This window comes from Antennarius striatus, chromosome 21, assembly GCF_040054535.1.
Source record: "Antennarius striatus isolate MH-2024 chromosome 21, ASM4005453v1, whole genome shotgun sequence".
In the NCBI taxonomy this organism is placed as follows: Eukaryota; Metazoa; Chordata; class Actinopteri; order Lophiiformes; family Antennariidae; genus Antennarius; species Antennarius striatus.
This window is the reverse complement of record NC_090796.1, coordinates 14,037,180-14,051,750: the sequence shown is the minus strand read 5'-3', so window position 1 is coordinate 14,051,750 and position 14,571 is coordinate 14,037,180. Positions and strand designations below refer to the sequence as shown.

Below are 14,571 nucleotides of genomic sequence, written 5' to 3'. Positions count from 1 at the left end.
GATTCAGGAGGATGTAAACCCCCGGCTCTCTGGACTCCTCTCGGCCCGCTGACTCTCCCTCAACATGTTCAGACAGTCAACAGCCTGCATTCCTTCTCTGAACGGTTTTCCTTGAGCTCAGCTTCTTATACAGACGCCATGTTGAACGCCGTCTGCTTCCCCTTTCCACCTGCGTTTTGAAGTAGAATTCAGTTTAATGTAAGCTTTTTGTTTCGTTGCTGCATGCGTCCCTTTAGGACGTTTCTGCTCTCGTCCTGCAGCGACAGGAGGAAAATAATTATTTAAGCGCCTCAAAGTTTGATCAATGCTCATGTTTTCCCTTTTTGTCTTCACCCTGCGTCTCTCTGAACTCATTCTGCCATCTCTTCCTCTCTCTCTCTCTCTCTCTTTCTCTCCTTTAATTTTCATCCTGTCTCTACCTGTCTCGCACATTACTGGAGTTCTTTATTTCACGTTGCCCCCTCCCTCCCTCCCACCGTTTCCCTGTCACACATCTAAAAGGAGTGGGAAGGAGCGAAACGTCCCACAAGACAGACGAGGAGCCACCCTGGAGGCATCCTTCCTGAGAGTTCACAAGGTAGGAGTGTGTCAGACTCCACCTTGTCCCACCCACCATATCCAGCCCGGTCACTCCCATCCCACTGCTGCCTCTCCCAGAATACCCCCCCCCCCCTAGACATGAATGCACCATAAAATTAGATCTTTTTTTATCAGACTGTCAAATTACTAAAGACGCTGCTTCTACAGATTTCTCTGTGCAAGAAAAAAAAAATTACAACTAAAATGCTCCTCAAACTTTCAGGGTTGCTTTAGTTTAAAATTTCCCAAACTTTTTTTTATTTTTATTTATTTTTGTAATTATTTGTGACGTGATACCTGAGCCGAGGGGGGAAGGGGTCTGACATCACACCACGTTGCTGCCCCTAAACACAGGTAACATTCTCCAAAAGGGAAAAGCCAGAAAGGAAAACATGGATGAGAGAAACAAAAGGGAGTGAAGGAGAACATCTTTTTGTTCCATCCCTGCACATGAGTTCACTTCTTAAAGCATCTGGAATCACTTAGCTCTCTGGTCTCGGCTGCGTTCTGCTCGGCTCGACTCTGTGACTTCAGCCTTGGAAAGAAAACCATAAGAAGAAAAAAAATGGAATCTATCCTGAGGCAGTTATTATCGAAGACTGTATGAGTATAAGACTCCTCTAGTCAGACATACACCTTTATCTCTGTATAGAGATAGAAAACAACACATTCATTCACTGGTTTTTTTATTATTTATGAATGTTTACCGGTGGGCGACTGTATCCGAATGAATGACTTTTTTTTTTCCAGCTCAATTCAGAACCGCTGCTCTTCCAAATACAACTGCAGCTTCCTCTATATTTTTTTGGTACGTCCGCCACCGCAGAGAGTTCAATCCAGCGAAGGGTGTGACAAGCTACTTTCCCTATGATTAGATTATTTCCTTGCCATTCCACCTAAAGATTATACCTCGGGGCTGCTTGCAAAACTCGAGGCCTGACGACTACGTCGTCGCAAAATTCTCACGTCAAATGTTTTCATGAACTTTTAAAATTTGTTTATTGCATTCAAAGGGCAAAAGGTCATATTTCCTGAGGTGGATTAATTTTTAAATACCATATCAAGGTAGCTTCCTGGTGCACATTTTTGAGGAAAATGGTGCACATTTCTCCCTGTATCAACAATGTCATCAAAAAGGATCGGAATTTCCTCTTTCAGATTTGATTTGAACATGCTATGTATGCACTTCTAATTTGATTCTTGTGATGGTTAGATCTTTGTGTTTGTGTGTATTTCAGTTAATGTAGCTTCCATCGTCATGATTAGCATATTTCAACCTCTTTTCTCTCACCTGTAGCTACATTTATTCCTCCCACACACACCTCCACCTGCGACAGGCCGTGTGACGTGAACGTTTCACATCTTTCAGGTGCTTTAATAGAACTCCAATGTTTAACGAAGGATTTTTTTTTTTTTAATTGTTCTTTGTGAGCCTGACACCCCCAAACTATTCTAAAATGCTTTCCCAATTCAGCCTGAAAAAAAAAAAAAAAAAAAGCTTTTAATTCTTTATTTAATTTGTGCAAAGACATGAAAAGGTTTATTAGGAAGGAAAAGTCTTGGAAGAAGATGGAATCTTGTTTTGGGATCCGTGATGTCTTCATCTGTACAGCGTCTTCACCGGGCGTAATCTTGTAATCACACACATCCCGTGGGCAGACCAAACAAAAGTTCAGAGTCAGCATCCATTCTGCGTCTCACGTTACATCTTAATTAACACACAGACCTGAGAATGACTGCTTAAGAACTATATGGGGACGTCCACCTGGAACAATTCTGATGCTGTTCCTGCCAACGTTAAAGCGAGTAGATACGATTCCTCTGGGATCATCACGCTGTGAGGCCCCGTCCTCTCTGGTTTGACAAAACAGTCACACGTATGTGCCGAGAGGAAAGGTACACAGACGGCGTGTGGCGATTGAGACTCAAGCACGTCTCAGCAAACTGTGGAACACTTCGCCAAGTGTGTGTTGAAACGCGCCGTTCAAACAAACCTCGATAATTCAACGAAAATTCACCAGAAGTGGGTTTTTTACGTTTGCACAGCTGTACTTGTGAATGATTTTGGTGACATTTTATTTCTTTGTCTTCCTTTTTTAAACCATGTTTACATGGAAATAAACTGAAATGATAATTGTTTTCCAGGACTCTTAAAGTCCACGTAGTGTTTAACACCTTCCACCCTCAGAGCCTTGATCTGAGTGATGAAAAAAAAAAAAAAAAAAAACGCCACATGAACTCTAAACAGCATAGGATGACACACCCCTACCCCCCCTACCCCCCCATCCACCCACCCCCTCTGGTGCATGGCACTTAGGCTCACCCCAAACTTCACGAGCGACGATGACGAATGCGGATGCGTCCGCCTGATGGGGATTACTCAGCAGAGGGGAGGCATATTCCGTGAGGAGGGTGGGGTATGGGATGGGGGGGGGTTGCAATGTGAGAACTGTGGATCATCTCTAAAGCATTCACTGGAAGGCGGAGCTGCAGACACATCGACCAGATGACTGTAAGAAAAAAAAAAAAAGAAAAAGATGGATTTTATTTCACGTCATTCCTCCAGCATCATCGTCTCCTGGTTTTCAGTCGTGGCGGTGGTTACTCCTGCGTCCTCCATGTTTCTGATTCCCTCCCAGTCGTTCCATTTGCCTCTTTGAAAAGGGCAGGAACACCAAGGCGGGGCATTTGTGTCATTGTCAAGATAGTTGCTGTTGCCAGGTGTAGAAATGTCAACTTGTGATGCAATTGGAGCTTCACAGGTAGAAAACCAGCCTTTTTTTTTTTTTTTTTTTTGCAACGTCGATCTCCTCAGTGTTCTCCTTTTTCCAGGCCTCTCCATTCCTGCCTCCTCTCTTTCTTTTCTTTTTTTTCTTTCTCGGTCCCTCCTCTCCAATCTCCAACACACAACATAACTTGCAATCAAATGTGCGAGGCAGCTTCACAGGAAATATGACAAGCAGCCATAAAAACAGAAAGTGTGGAGATTTGCCAAGATGCATTCCTGCTCCGCACTCCAGCCGGTCGTGTCACAGGGGTTTCGGGTTCACGGCTCTTTACCGTCAGCAGGTTTCATCTCTTCATCTGTCCTAACCACTGCTAACTGTTGTGGTTCAGTTTAACATTTACTTTTCAGATCAGACAAGGTCTGAAATCCCACAATGCATTTGTAACTCAGTGCCAAACAGCAGTCAGGTGAAGCTTGAAGCTAAATAGACATTTTCCTGAGATGGAGACCAAAAATAGTGCAAAAAAATTGCTTTTAAAAAGCATCTTTTCTTTAATCAAAGCTTAATAAAATTTGGGGAAAATTTTTGAAAATTACAAGTATTGATCGCAGTTTGTTTTTTTTTTTTTTAATGTCAGATTGATGTCAAATTGAGCGACTCAACCGAATAGAAAAAGAACCTGAATGTTGCATACGACAGCTAGTCTGAGACTGCAGACATGGCCAGTTATGTTTCAGGTGAGAGATTTTTATTTTTTTTTCGCTGAAGGAAGTTTTTGGAGAAGTTGCCATTTTTCTAGTAGTTCAACAGAAGGTTGGCCCCGAGCAGCAGCTTCCAGTCGACATTTGGACATTTGTGATCTGTGCAGAACGGTAAAAAGACCTCTGCTGTGATTTGTGTTCATCCAGACAACTGAAATTTGTTGCTCTCGATCTGCTGTGTCAACATCCGTTTGTACTTTTGGTATTAAAATCTAATATGTGGAGGAAGTTTTAATTAATTTGAAACCTCAGGGGTGTCATACTTTAATAAAAGAAATACAGGAGTGACCCATAAAAATGATTTTTTACTGATTTTTATTATCTGCTCCTGCCTGGACCTGTGTGCTACCTTCAGACCGGGTCTCCCTCTCATCTAAGTCGTCTAAAAATCTCCTTTTTTTTTTTTTTTTTTTTGGAGAGTCCTTCAGATTGGTAACAGCTGTGGTTGCTGGCTGGAGCGAAGCTGTGGGAGGCTGCTTGCTGGCCAGCGGGGAGGAGCTCCAACATCTGGAAAAGAAGGAAAGCTGGCTGGAAGACAGAGACGAGAGCCTCGCAGTATGAACGCTCACCCATCCAACCCCGTCTCTACTGTGTTAGCGAGTTCTCAGCCTGTTCTGTCTTTAAAAAAAAAAAAAAAAAAGGAAGCAGAGCTGCCAGATCGGCTGTGAAACGACAGCGTCTGAAATGTTCCTGCCATCTAAAGGTGTGCCTTTGCCTTTTGGTGGAAAGTTCTGGGATGAGTGGAGGAGACTGGAGAAAGAGTGGACTGCTGTTTTTAAGTTCTGACCCTCTGGGCCTCTCCTGATGTAAGAGCGTGTCTAAACATGTAGGAGACGCCTGCCAGGGGGGGAAAAAGAAGAGGAGGGGGGTGTTGAAGTGGTGTTTGAATTCTTGAACTCCTCCTCAGATTTGCTCCTTTCAGCTTCTCGATAAAGTTTGATTTTGAATGTCTTTTCTGGGAGGTCATATTTCAGGGATGTATAGAAAGATCTGGTGCTTCTACAAAGTTCATCTTTAATTTCATTTAAAGATGTAACGCCACTGAGGGGCAGGTTTTTGATAGAAAAACACCATTTCAAACTAAAATAGATCAAATTTTCTCCTTTTTCATGAAACCATATTAATTATTTAAGGTTTGTAAAACATGAACGTGGTTTTTATAGAATTGTTCCGACAGCACAAGAGTAGTCAGTTACAGCAACTCAAATAGCAAAATAACAAAACTTCTTTAAAGACATCAATGATCCAGAGTCCAGATGACATCATGTGACTTTGCTCATCTGATTGGCCAATCAGACAAATTCCTTTAGAGGTTCTACGTTCAGCATCTCACCAGAGGTCGTATGGACCGGACTGGACCTTCCAACCAACGTCCTGAGCTGAAGCTGTTATTGGCATGGTGGTAAAGGAGAAGTCAGCAGGGTTTAGCTTCAGGGGACCATGAACGCTATAAAATTTCATGAAAATCCATTGAAGCTGTTGACGTGTCAAACACAAAATAAACATGGCTTGAAATAGATGGTATTAAATTTACTCCACAGGTCAAAGGTGAAATCCTCTCCCTTTATTTTTGCTCGACAAGCCTTGTACTCACTATGCTTTTGCTCTTTTTATCCACAAGTATGTAAAGAAAGTTCTCACACCAGCAACTTGTCCGTCAGAGCTCCAGCTCCAGGGAGAGCATCGGCTGGGTTTGTACAGCGGAGCAGTGGGGGCATCCCACCGGCCGTCTGGACAGAGGGGGCATTCTTCTCCTTCGGATCCCCTCCGTCCTCGTCGACAGAACACGGTTTGTCGGCTAATCTGCCCACCGTTTACTGAGGAAATGTTCACTTAGCGCAGGAAATCTGAGGTTTCCCCCCCAAACGTTTGATTTCGGAGGTTGCTCAAACAACACAGGGGTTATGAAGCTGGGTCAGAACAACATAGGTGGGAACTGAAAAACCCAGAGGGATCCTAGACCCTCATCACCTGGGAGATACACAAATAATTGGTTTGGAAAGTCTATCATTGTACCAGACACCAATTATTGATCTGAATTATTGATATTGATAGCGTGTATGTTATGGTTTCAGATCACTTCATCCCCTTTGGGGGGAATTATTTGTTCATTTTGATGATTAAATCACAGATAATTCATAGAATTAATAGATTTATTATCATGTCATAAACATAGATGTGCTCATTTGTTCATAGCGATCAATAATATGGATTTTTGTAGATGAGGTATTTGGAAAGACAACAATTTGCTTTATTTTATTAACTAATCAGTTATGATAAAGAGATTTAAGGTACACTGTTGAACAATTTTAATATTAATACTGGACTATTGAATACACAGTCATATGTTTTCAGCTGCTTATCTGCCTTGCGGGTCACATGTCTGCTGGAGTGCATCCCAGCTGGCTACGGGGGAAAGGTGGGGTACACCCTGGACAAGATGCCAGCTCATTGCGTGGTCATGTGAAATAAAAACACACTCAAGAACAATTTGCAGCGATATTTTATTTGTTTTTTCTCTTTTAATTAAATTGTACTATTTGATTTTTTTAAATTAAATTATGAATAAATTCCTCACTGCTCTTCTTATATTGAAGTAGATTCTAGTAATGGTTGATGTTTTTCTTTTATTATTTATTTTGCATTGCAACAGCACTTACATGGAATCTGGATTGCATTTTAATTTTAATTGGTAAGGACTGTTGGACCTCGAGGGTTTCATTTGTGAAACTTGCTTTTTTTTTTTTTTACATTTCTATCTCAACCTTTTAGGTCAGACAGGACAAAATATCCACTCCACGTAACTGTCAGAGAAGTTCTCTCATCGGTATCGGCCGACATTATAATATCAGCAGTGAGAAAACATCTGGGACACAGCGGTGCTGACTTCCTTTCGAGTCCCATAATGATCAGGGTCTGGGTTTGGAAGCAGTTCCGCTACTGTCCTGCAGGAGGAGTCGAGGGCCTGGTTATTGCAGCTTCTTGGCCTGTTGGGACATCTCTCTGGCTTTTTTCCTCTTCAGCTTCTTCTTGAGGATCAGCAAGTCGATGTAGACGATGTGATCCAACACGGTAGAGGCGCAGAGGAGTCCGCCATGCAGAGCACCTGCTATCCCACAACTGAACACATCTTGGCCTGTAGGTCACAGACACACAACCAGCTGGATGAGAAAAGACTTTCTGGAGTCTGGATTGAACTGGCTGAATACACTCTGCTTGCAGACCTTCATAAAACTTAAAAACCTTCATCAAGTTTGTCGTTTTTCTCACCTGATATGTAGAGGTTTTTCACGGGGGTGTTGCACCTGTTCCTCGCCACAGACTCGGCTTGGAAACGATCTAGGTTGTGTTCGGCGGAGTACATGGCTCCCCGCTGGGCGCCCAGGTAGTGCATGTTGGTCAGAGGGGTCGCCACATCCTGGAAAACCAACTGTAAAACAAAAACAAGCATTTTAAAAACTCAAATGAATTTACATTTTAGACAATACCAACATACTGTATTTCAACATGTGTGCATGTGTGACTCATTGTACCTTGTCTCTGATTTTAGGGAACAGCGTACAGGCCCAGTCAAAGAGATTCTTGGCAAATCTCATTTTGTAGTTGTAGTATTCATCACCTCTTTTGCGCACAGTTGTGTCCTTCCATTCCTCAAACCATTCATACTTCACCATTGTCAGAATTGTCATGCAAGATTTTCCTGTGATGGTGAAAACACACGAGATGTCAAAAGTGTTTAGTGAAAAGTGTTTATATGTGATTTGTTAGTACTGTTAAACAGAAGAATTCAAGGTTGTACCTGGGTGTCTTATTGAAGCTTCGTGGTCTTTGGAAGATGGCATGGTGATGAACATCATTGGAATATTATCTGGTGCTTCCTCTTTGCTCAGTGCAAAGAAGTCATCCATCCTTTAAAAAAAAGGATTAATAGAATATTTGGTTCCCACATTTAAAGCTTTTTGTGCTGCACTAATATGCAATATGGCCTCATATAAAAAAAACGATGGTTTTAGATTCGATTGTCTGATCATGTGCGCCATCTAGAGGCCGCATGTGTTATTACACACTAAACAGTCTATGCTTATCAACGTAAAGGCTGAATAAGTCTTAAATTATATTAAACAGTCTTTGTAATAAAACAAAAGTTGAACCATAAGAGGAAAACAATCCACCACGAAGCAGAGCTAGTTTTACATCTGTGGAATACAGTCATCACTAATTGTAATACAGCAGCGCCCCCTTGTGTTGGAGAAATGCCCCCTCGTGGTTTAATTTTATTTCATTTATTTAATTTAGTATACAGTACTCATATATATATATATATATATATATATATATATATATATATATATATATATATATATATATATATATATATATATATATATATATATATATATATATATATATATACCCCGTTTAGTTAATAACAGGATTGGTGTGTTTAAATACTCACGACTTGTCCATGTCGTTGTTTTTGAACAGCCAGAAGTTGGTGGCAGTGAGACCCAACTCTTCTTCGGTTCCATCAAAGCCAGAGAAGACCAAAAAAGATCCTCTGCCATGTTTCATCATGTTCAGCCTCTCCTGAATATCTGGATTTTAGGAAGATTTGCAAAGACGTCAAACCCCGCTTACCATTACTCTGGATGCAGTCTGATGTACATTGAAAAAAAAAAAAGTTTATTGCTCACCTGCCTTGACTTGAATCTCAGGGGGTAGAAGCTTCTGGAAGGTGGTGAAGATGCCACAGTTTGAAACGACCACTGGTGCGTGAACCTCCACCTCCTCCTGACCTTTCCTCACCTTCACCCCTGTCACATGGGACACAGAAGAAGCTGTTGTTCTGAAACCTCCAGAGCGGCCTTGTCTTTAAGCGGAGCTGGGCTGGGGTTACCGTAGGCTGCTCCCTTCTGGTTCACCAGGATCTGTGAGACCGGAGCTCTGACCAGACAGTTTCCTCCATATTTCTGAATAGTGCGGATGATGTGGAAGGCGATCTCGCTGGCACCTCCTTTCGGGTAGTAGGCACCCCGTTTGTAGTGATGTATCAGGAGGGCGTTGATCAGGACGCTGGAGTCATTTGGAGGCACCCCTGATTACACAGAAATAAAGGATTCATTGCGTTATTTTTGAAAATAGTAGCATGAATGGTTGGACTAAATTTATATTTAGCCCTGCTATCAGTCACAACCCAATCTCACTGTACAAACTGGTGTCATTCGGGGTTTTATAAATAAAGTTGACGTGACTGTTGTTGTTGGATGAGCTTAAAAATTGGTCGAGAGTTCCCTGAAGTATTTTATTCTTCACCTCCCCAAGGATTTAATTATAAGGAGAAAAAGTTTACTGTAAACTAGTAATCTGAATTCAAAGAAATCTCGTGAATAATGAGACATTGGAACTATATGTACTTATTTTAATATAATTACATGATTATTTTTGTGTGTCTGTTTTTAAACCGACATATAATAAAGAACGACTTAACTCGAAACAAAATGTACCTTTATTTTATTTTGTGATGTGTTGTTTTTATGTTGTCAGGTTGTCCCTCTGTAGGACTGAATGTTTTTGCTACTTGATGTCAATTACTGATCAAGTTAACTGAGAAACTTAATGCAATAAAACAGTAAGTAATCATAAAAAGACGTGTCTGACTTTTGATGACCAAGAAGTGACGTCAGCGCGTCATTCACGCAGAGGTAGAGAAGTTAAAGTTACATTACGGTGCTACAGTATTTTATTTATTATCTGCTGTTTTTATGTCCTGTTATTGTTTCAGGAAAATCTGGGAATAGTACTTTATTATTTGGAGTAGCATTTAAATGACCTCAAATGGCAATTTAACGATTGGAGTTTAATAAATAACAACTTACGAACAATTCAATCTCTCAGAACCAATTGTGTTCATATGATGAGGACTAACTGTGATGGAAAAGTTCCTGTCTAATTATAATACTGAAGAGACTAAATTAATGACATCTGGTTATGCTTTCAGCCCACTTGATCACCCACCATAGAATAAATAAGAAAGGATAACATGGAGATCCTTGTTGCTGGTCAAGGTGCTCACAAAGTCTGCTGCACATGTTCCAGAGAGCCTAAAAACGGGGGAGATGAGATCTGCGATGCCTGACTTGAGCAGGAATAGAGACACCCACTGTGGGATCAGCTTCAGGGTCGCCAGGTAGTGTGTTTTCTTCGCTGAGACCTGAGAGCACAGGACACATTTAGAACAAATGGTCCAAACCATAGAAGGGCGATACCGCTTCCTTGACACTACCTTCATGATTTTAAAGAACGTCTCAATGGCCTCCTTGTCATCAGGGAATTGCTTCTGGAGGTTGGTTTTCATCTCCGTTTTACCAGACAAGATGTGGTAGGATCGTTTTTCAGCCCCGGTTCCGATGTGGATGGTGTCGAAGTGTTGGTCCAGCTGATGGAACTCCAGCTGACCCTCAGAGATCTGGTCAAAGGCAATGCGCAATAAACTGTTCTCATGGAGCTGGCCGATGTAGTGAAGTCCTGCAGAGGACAGACATGGACGCTTGGTTATTCCACATGGACTATGAACCTGTTCTTTGACTGATCAGAAGGAAGAAGAATGTTTTGCTGAAGTGTCTCTGAGAGTAAAGAGCAGAAAGAGCAGTTGGATCATTGAAGAAGTCGATTGACCTGGAATTAAATCCCTTTTGTACTTCATCAAACATAAAACTATGAAATTCAATAAAATCCTTAGATGTTTTACAGTAAGAAATAAGAAAGAGATTTGATTCATTGTCCTAAAGGGAGCGTGTCACTGATGAATAACAGCCTCTGTGAATGTGACCACTTCTTGGCGGTCTTACCGACGTCAAACTCGAAGCCTTTCTCTATGTAGGTGTGACAGCATCCTCCTGCTTGGTCGTGTTGCTCCAGCACCAGAACCTTCTTTCCCACTTTGGCCAGCGTGGCCGCGGCTGTCAGCCCGCCAATGCCGCTCCCGATGACAATGACATCCAGGTTCTGGGGAACTTTATCGAGGCTGAAACCTGGAAACAAACACACAGAACTGTGATAAATGTATTCCCCAAGTTGTCTCTCAGATACAATCGTTCTCTTAAAAGTACATCTCAGTTTTCCTCTTGGCAATAAACTGTAGATAAAACACTTGACATTATCCTTTAGTCGTAATCTAATTAAGATTAAGACAAGGCACAGATGAAAATAAATTATGCATGTGATAATGTAAAACTGCTTATTTAGATGTCAAGCAGCACACAGTGGAAGTAAGAACTACCATAAACTTGTTGTTTGTGTACCTTTTTATGACATCAGATAATAGTTTTAGGGTCATAGAATATGTCCTTCAGTGGTAGATAATATTATGTAATCAAGCTTCAAATAGACTAACAGGTTTATTTACAACCCAAAGTGGAAATCTCTTAAAGGCTATTTCCAGAAACTGATTAGTTTTATGTTAACTTAACAGTTAGCATAAAGAAGGGAAGCCAGTTAGGCTGGTTCTGTAGCAATAAATTGTCAACTTTTATTTATAAAGCACTTAATCGTATCAGCTGACATTTCAAAACGCTTTTACTGACTGAGAAACCCAAGAGAAATCTCCAGCTGTACTCTAATCAATCAAATTTATTTATTAAAATTCAAGTGTAGAAAACACAATATGTGTTGACTAAAAAGCAGGAAAGAAATAGCAGTTGTTAGAGCTAATTGTTAGTACTGATTCCATGTCCACCAAATTTTACACAAGTTTCTGGTCTCCAAGCACTGCAGGCACCAAGCATGAAGACATTATTTATTTCTATTGTGTACTGTAATAGTATTTGTTTTTTTTAATTCCAGATCTGGATGATGAACCATGGCACCACCCATATATTATTTTTATTTATATATATATATATATATATATATATATATATATATATATATATATATATATATATATATATATATATATATAATAAGTAAATTCATGCCACCATGTAAGATGAATGTTTGTCTGTTTCTTTGTTTTGACAGCAGATCCAATACTTTTTTTTTTTAAATACAAAAGGTCAAACATGTCCAAGATTAATTTCTTCAAGCTAATTTTAAATCATCTTCAATGAAAGAACAGGTCTCAAATTTCAAGTCATGTGTTTTTAAAGATTTATTGTGATGTTGCATACAAGCATTTTTCACCTTGCTTGATGACTTTGTCCCGTTTCTTCTGATCAAACTCTCGAGGTCCGGGAGGTCTCACCGTCTCCAGGGAGAAAGGACTGGGTTTTCCAAACAGGTACCAGTATGTGCCGCCGGCCCATACGACCACCCAGACCAGGACAATCACGAGCCACATTGCGGAGAGAAATGACTGAATATTTTTCTGCAGCGGCGTTCACGACTGCTGGCACGGCTTTAACTCTCCTCTTGGGCCTCGTTTTTATGATGCAATGTGCCAAAGGTCTGCAGAGGAACGCCAGGAGTTTGACACATTGGAACATGACATGACAAGCAATAAAGATATCCTTTTGAAAGATTCACTTTTCTTGTGATAATAATGTCCAGATGACAACACTGGTCTCCCTGGAACCGTTATAGTATACATGTTTCTGCTGAGTGCAGACAAGTAGGTTAAAAGCAAATATTGTAGTGGGTTCTGCAACAGAATAATCTCTCTTGATTTGACTGAAGGTCTTCATTCTTTAAAGATATCGGTCTTATCTGATAAGGCAATTAAGATAAAAAGTAAAAACACTGTATTCAGCTTTATTTTTCTGCAACAGTGTCTGAGAGAAAATATGGATTCAGCACTTGAGGTGGATAAAGATCTGAAGGGTACTGTCCTGTGAAATCCAAAATATTTTACACCTGAGATAACAGTCATCTGTAAATTTATGTATAAGCTTGTTTTTTTTTTTTAAATTTCTTTTATTGTACTGAACTATATTATCCTAGATTTTGCATTCAAAGTTATATTTTTGAGTTATTCACCCCTAAGTTTCAGATTTCATCTGAAACTAGTGAGAAATTATAAGGTTCATTTGCTCCAGTTGCAGTTCAGAAACACAAACTTTCATCGTCCTCAAGGAGGACATTTGTATTTCAAGTGAGGGACCAATGGAACCATTAATGTTTATATGTGTCCAGTACCAGAGTCCACGCACACCTCAGTAGAATGTCACCATAATTGCTCCCCGGGATGCCTGTGTTCTTTAGGTCAGAGTGACCTGAGGTTAATTAAGGTTTTGAACTAGTTATAGGCCAGTGCAGTGGGTAGCGCTGTTGCAAGAAGGTTCTGGATTTGATTGCTCTCTGTGCAGAGCTTGTATGTTACCTACGTGGGTTCTATCTGGGTGATTATGATCGAGCGTGGTTGTTTGACTTTTGTGTGGGCCCTTGATGAGCTGGCATCTCATGCAGGGTGTAGCCTGCCTCTTGTTGACATTCAAGGTTGGCTCCAGCAAAGTTGATTACCTGCAAGACATATAAACAGCTATGCAGTATTTTTATTTAGAACAAATGTATGTATGTATGTATGTATGTATGTATGTATATATGGATGGATGGATGGATGGATGAAGTGGTTTTACGAACAAAATTAGAACAATTTTATTCCTATCAACAGGCTGGCTTTGGGAACCGATAGTGTTAAGATTAAGATTGCAAATTACAATTATAGAGTTTGTTAATAAAGCTTTTATCCATATTTGGAATTATGTTAAAGAATTAAGTACTTTACGTCACCTATGTTGCCACGATATATGACGTCGTATGCTTTATGCGCGCCTCTTGTTTGTTTATCCCTATTGACTACATTACCCACAAAGCAATTCCCCTCGGACAGTTCGTTCATGGACTCAGCTGTGTCCGGCAGAAGCTCACGAATCCTCGACCTCTGGTTTCAAGCCGGAAACTCGATGCAGAGCTAATTAGCTTCCACTTGACTCATGTGAGGTCACTCGAAGCCTTATTAACTTTATTTTTCATATTTTTTTTAGAGATATCGGGTGCATTCTTTATATTATAATCATGGAATATAAAGTCAATATAATAATATCGGGTTTTTATTAATGATATTATAACATTATACTATTTTAGCACTTTGTGTAACTTTCAGGTATAGTGATTTAAAGCAATACTCTAAATTCTTGAAGTGCCGTACATTGTTGTAAATTGTGTGCTATTAAATAAATATAATCGAATAAAAAGAAGTAAATAAAGTCATACAGTACCTCGAGTTTAGATAACAGTTATTAAGTTTTATTGCATTTTTAATTCGATTTAAATGAAATGAATATTCACTCCAGTTCGACATTCTTTTTGCCCTCTCTCCCTCTGCAGATAATGTATATTGCACGGCAGAGTCGTGACACACACACACACGCACACACACACACACACACACACACACACACACACACACACACTGGGTAGGGTGGTAGGCAGCCACGTGGCGGCGCCCAGGAAAAAGTTGTTTCAAATAGAGAGGCGAAACTGAGCTGAGCTCCTGTAAAAAACAT

At 40.3% G+C, this 14,571-nt stretch overlaps 1 protein-coding gene across 1 annotated transcript; it reads right to left on the bottom strand.

Moving 5' to 3' along the window:
- Nucleotides 1-6,685: 6,685 nt before the first annotated feature.
- si:ch1073-13h15.3 (inactive all-trans-retinol 13,14-reductase) lies at nucleotides 6,686-12,407 on the bottom strand. Its single transcript, XM_068305549.1, has 11 exons — nucleotides 12,251-12,407; nucleotides 10,918-11,100; nucleotides 10,353-10,594; nucleotides 10,085-10,280; nucleotides 8,967-9,164; nucleotides 8,764-8,883; nucleotides 8,526-8,664; nucleotides 7,869-7,978; nucleotides 7,603-7,769; nucleotides 7,340-7,499; nucleotides 6,686-7,205 (listed from the first exon to the last, which is right to left on the bottom strand). Exons 1-11 carry the CDS (start codon nucleotides 12,405-12,407, stop codon nucleotides 7,039-7,041), a joined length of 1,839 nt encoding a protein of 612 aa, XP_068161650.1. The 3' UTR covers nucleotides 6,686-7,038.
- Nucleotides 12,408-14,571: the final 2,164 nt, after the last annotated feature.

Bases quoted from the DNA above. Each gene is read 5' to 3' on its own strand.
- si:ch1073-13h15.3 (XM_068305549.1), bottom strand. From the start codon at position 12,407: ATGTGGCTCGTGATTGTCCTGGTCTGGGTGGTCGTATGGGCCGGCGGC. The intron at 8,665-8,763 runs GTGAGCAATAAA...CCTAAAATCCAG, and splicing joins TGAGATTCAAGTCAAGGCAG to ATATTCAGGAGAGGCTGAAC. The intron at 7,500-7,602 runs GTACAATGAGTC...TTTGTTTTACAG, and splicing joins TCCCTAAAATCAGAGACAAG to TTGGTTTTCCAGGATGTGGC.